Source organism: Phacochoerus africanus, chromosome 2, assembly GCF_016906955.1.
Source record: "Phacochoerus africanus isolate WHEZ1 chromosome 2, ROS_Pafr_v1, whole genome shotgun sequence".
Classification (NCBI taxonomy): Eukaryota; Metazoa; Chordata; class Mammalia; order Artiodactyla; family Suidae; genus Phacochoerus; species Phacochoerus africanus.
The window spans coordinates 203884743-203888800 of record NC_062545.1 but is presented as its reverse complement, the minus strand read 5'-3'; the positions used below and the strand labels follow the sequence as shown (position 1 = coordinate 203888800).

The 4058-nt window shown below is 38.5% G+C and overlaps 1 protein-coding gene across 1 annotated transcript; it reads right to left on the bottom strand.

The window, feature by feature from the left end:
* Nucleotides 1-260: 260 nt before the first annotated feature.
* On the bottom strand, nt 261-821 carry IFNB1 (interferon beta 1). The gene has a single exon (XM_047769536.1). The coding sequence runs from the start codon at nt 819-821 to the stop codon at nt 261-263; it is 561 nt and encodes a 186-aa protein (XP_047625492.1).
* Nucleotides 822-4058: the final 3237 nt, after the last annotated feature.

Genomic DNA, 4058 nt, shown 5'->3' with positions numbered 1-4058 from the left:
ATCGAGGCCTCAGATCAAACTCACATCCTCATGGATACAAGTCAGGTTCATAACCCGCCGATTCACACAGAAAATCCACCAAGGTAAAAAATTAAATACATAATTTAATGCATAAATTATTATTAAAAAAGCTAAAAGTCTTTAACAGTCCATTCAAATTCAGTGCATTGCCTGTCAGTCACTGAAAGATCTTCCCCTGCTTGAAGAGCCTGACATCATCGCCAACATGGTCAATTCCCAGAGCCACAGGGGGGAGATCTTCAGTTCCGGAGGTAATCTGTAAGTCTGTTAAGGAAAGAAAAGTTCCTGAGGATTTCCACTTGGACGACTGTCCAGGCACAGCTTCTGTACTCCTTGGACTTCAGGTACTGCAGAATGCTCAAGTAATATTTCTTCAGGTGAAGAATGGTCATGTCTCCCCTGGGGAAATTTTCCTCCTCCATGATTTCCTCCAGGATTGTCTCCAGGTCATCCATCTGCCCATCGAGTTCCACAAGGATAGTCTTAATGACGGTTTCATTCCAGCCAGTGCTAGAGAAATTTCTTCTGAGAATGCCAAAGATCTGCTGGAGCATCTCATGGATAATCAATACTGCATCTTCCTTCTGGAACTGTGGTGGTTGCATAATCTCCTCAGGGACCTCAAAGTTCATCCTATCTTCGAGGCAATATTGAGGAGTCCCAGGCAACTGTCCCAGGAGCTTCTGACATGCCAAATTGCTGCTCCTTTGTTGGTATCGAAGCACATCGTAGCTCATGGAAAGAGCTGTGGTGGAGAAACACATCAGGAGAGCGATTTGGAGGATGCACTTGTTGGCCATTGATGAAAACGGAAACACGGTTACTGGCTCCACTACTCAAGTGCTGAAGTAAAGTCTTCAGGAGTGTGCAGTGTGAATGTTCTTTCTCCATAGGCTATTTATACTGGAAGGCCCTCCACTCTTTCTAGTTCAGAGGAATTTCCCACTTTCAGTTCTCCCTTTCAGTTTTCCTATGTCATTTGAGTTTGTTAGCATTCACCCAACACTATTTTATTTTACATGTATTAGGGAACAAAAGTTATACACATTTGGAGGAATTCTTACATTTGGTAAAGTTTTAGTGAACTGGGGATTTTGGATGTTTTGGAAAGTATTTGTGAACTAATAAACACTAAAATATGCTGTAAGTGCAAAAAAAACCACCATAAGCCAAGTCATTTTGAGCTTGATTGTTTCAGGGTTCTTTCATTTGGCAAAGATTTCTCTTTTTCTTTTTTCATATTTATGAGATTTTGGGAGGGGGTTGTTTATAAGAGAGTTTTCTTTTTCATAAGAATTATATTTAATTTCCAGTTACACTATTACAAAACAATAAATACATGAAGTTTATGACTTCACAAGATACCAACTTTCTATCTAAAATAGAATACTGTTAAAGTAAGTTGATCTGAATTTTTTTTTGTAGGGCCCTAACCATAAGCAGCAAGACATCACATGATTTTATGAGACTTAATTTATCACTTTTTTCTGGCAGTCTCAACTATCCGAATATAACTGAAAACTAGACATTAAGTAATATCGCTAAGGAGATATTACTTAATAATGTGACCATTATTTAGGGCCAATGTATTTTTATTTTGTACATACTTCTAACAATCTAAATTTTTAAATTTTCCATTCACATGCAAATATATTCCATTTATTAGAAGGAGGTCTGGAAGGAAAATGGACAGAAAAATTATCAAGTATTAATAGGTGATGTTACTGTTGAGATAAGGGATCTTAGCTCAATATTTCTGAGTCCTGTTACTCAGAGTGTAGTAACAGATTTTGATGAGAGGAGTAAGTAAAAATTACAAATTATGATTTTATGTCCTGCCTATAAGGAGACAGGAGACATATAGTACACTTTAAAGATTTCAACAGAAACAGAAGTTCTAATAATTATAATATTTTAAGTAATGATTTTCAGTTTTCAGAAAACCTTGTGTTATTTTTCAAACCAAATTTACTAAACCCATGCTGTGTACCATTGTAGCATTAGCTGCTGCAGCTTGTAGTCCTCACTCTCATGGATCATACTTAAGTGGGGAAAAGAACATTAACCAAAGAAATATACAAAAGTAAAAATGTGATAGTGACAACTTTTACAGAGGAGAGGTATGTGGTAGAGTGGGTTCCTATGATATAAGGACCTAATATAGTAGAAGAGATTAGAGAAGACTGACCTGAGGTAGTGACACTGAAGCTGACATCAGAAGAAAAGTCAGATGGGACTGTATGTGCAAAGGCCGTGTGGTGGAAGAATGCATGGTAAGGGCAATAGATTAGACTGAAGGCTGTTGTGACCTTCAAGTCAAAGAGTGGTCAGAGAATGATCTGAAGTGAGGCCAAAAGGCAGGTGGGAGCCAAAGAGCACAGGGATTGTGAGACCACATTAAGAAGTCATTCTTTATCCAAAAGTAGTAGACTCTTCATAAGGGTTTTAGGGAGGGCAAAGTAACTTGATTAGATTTTGGGGAAAAATATTCTCTGTACAGAAAGTAATCAGTAAAGGATGGAGGGCAGAATGAATGCAAACAGAACAGTTAGAGGATTTAACAAATTGTATACCGAGGGGCTAGTGGTGGAGAAGAATGAATTCATTTATATGAAATCTCACATTTCCTGACAACACCAGATGCTCAGAGAAATTCTCCATTATTTTACAGATAGCTGCATCAGTTCTATTGGTTATTATAATTTTAATATACGCTTAATGTACAGGAACAATATTTTTGTTGTGCTAAATTAAAGTAGAGGCGGAAGTATCTGAGTAAATGTGAATTTATAAAAGTGGTGCAATCCTGGACTCCAGGTTTCTCATCATAAATAGATCTCCTGTCTTCTGATATACAATAAGTTTAACATATCTCTCAATATCCTTCCATTCCATTCCATCTTTTTAGTTGGTTGTGTATAATCAGCTCTCCCCAGAAGGAACTATCTATAGGTGATATTTAAGGTATTCCTAAGAAACTACTTGTGCTTGAACGGTGCTGATGAAATGTTTCCTAAATGGGAGGGGTCTAGGAAGCAGTTTATTCTTTCTTCTAAATTGGGAGTGTAAGGAAGGTACCAGAGTCGGAGTTCCCATCGTGGCGCAGTGGTTAACGAATATGACTAGGAACCATAAGGTTGCAAGTTCTATCCCTGCCCTTGCTCAGTGGGTTAACGATCCGGCATTGCCGTGAGCTGTGGTGTGGGTCGCAGACGCGGTTCGGATCCCGCGTTGCTGTGGCTCTGGCGTAGGCTGGCAGCTACAGCTCTGATTAGATCCCTAGCCAGGGAACCTCCATATGCTGCAGGAGTGGCCCAAGAAATGGCAAAAAGACCAAAACAAAAACAAAAACAAAAAGATACCAGAGTTGTTCATTGAAATGAAACCTATTCAAATGAATGAAGAGTATTGAGAATTGAAGAAATGCAGCAAACGACCCAAAAAATGGGAATGAGTTTCTCAGCAGATGGCAGTGGTGGTAGCATAGTTTTGAATTTCTATGAGTCCTCACAAAGAAACAGACATTGCAACCAAATAGAAACCAAGACCCTATTGAACGTAATACTAGTTGACATAAACCAAAAAAATACAAGCAGATGAGGACAAAACACCAATTGCCATAATACCCGACAGAACCCATCCATGTGGGAGGAAGCAGAAGAAAGCAATGGACCTGAGAACCACAAAATAGCCAAGAGGTATTTACTGGAAATCTATCCAGGCCAATCTGAGAACAGCAGCTGAAATTAGAAGGGATTTTGCTCAGTGTTATAGCTAATGAGTTGTGATGGGACCTCAGTAAATTCTGAAAGGCACAGGAATAGTTTAGGATTCAGCAATTTTTAAACCAATCAGGCACAGCTTCCCTTTGGGAAAGGGTCCTACACTAAGGAGAAAGTGCTAGAAATGGAATCAAATTTTAGCAGGATAGAAACAGCAAAGACAAGGTTCTCAGTTTTGAGAAATAATTGACATATATGTGGTTTGATATATATTGTGAAATGATTACAATAGATTCAGCTAGCATTTATCTTCTC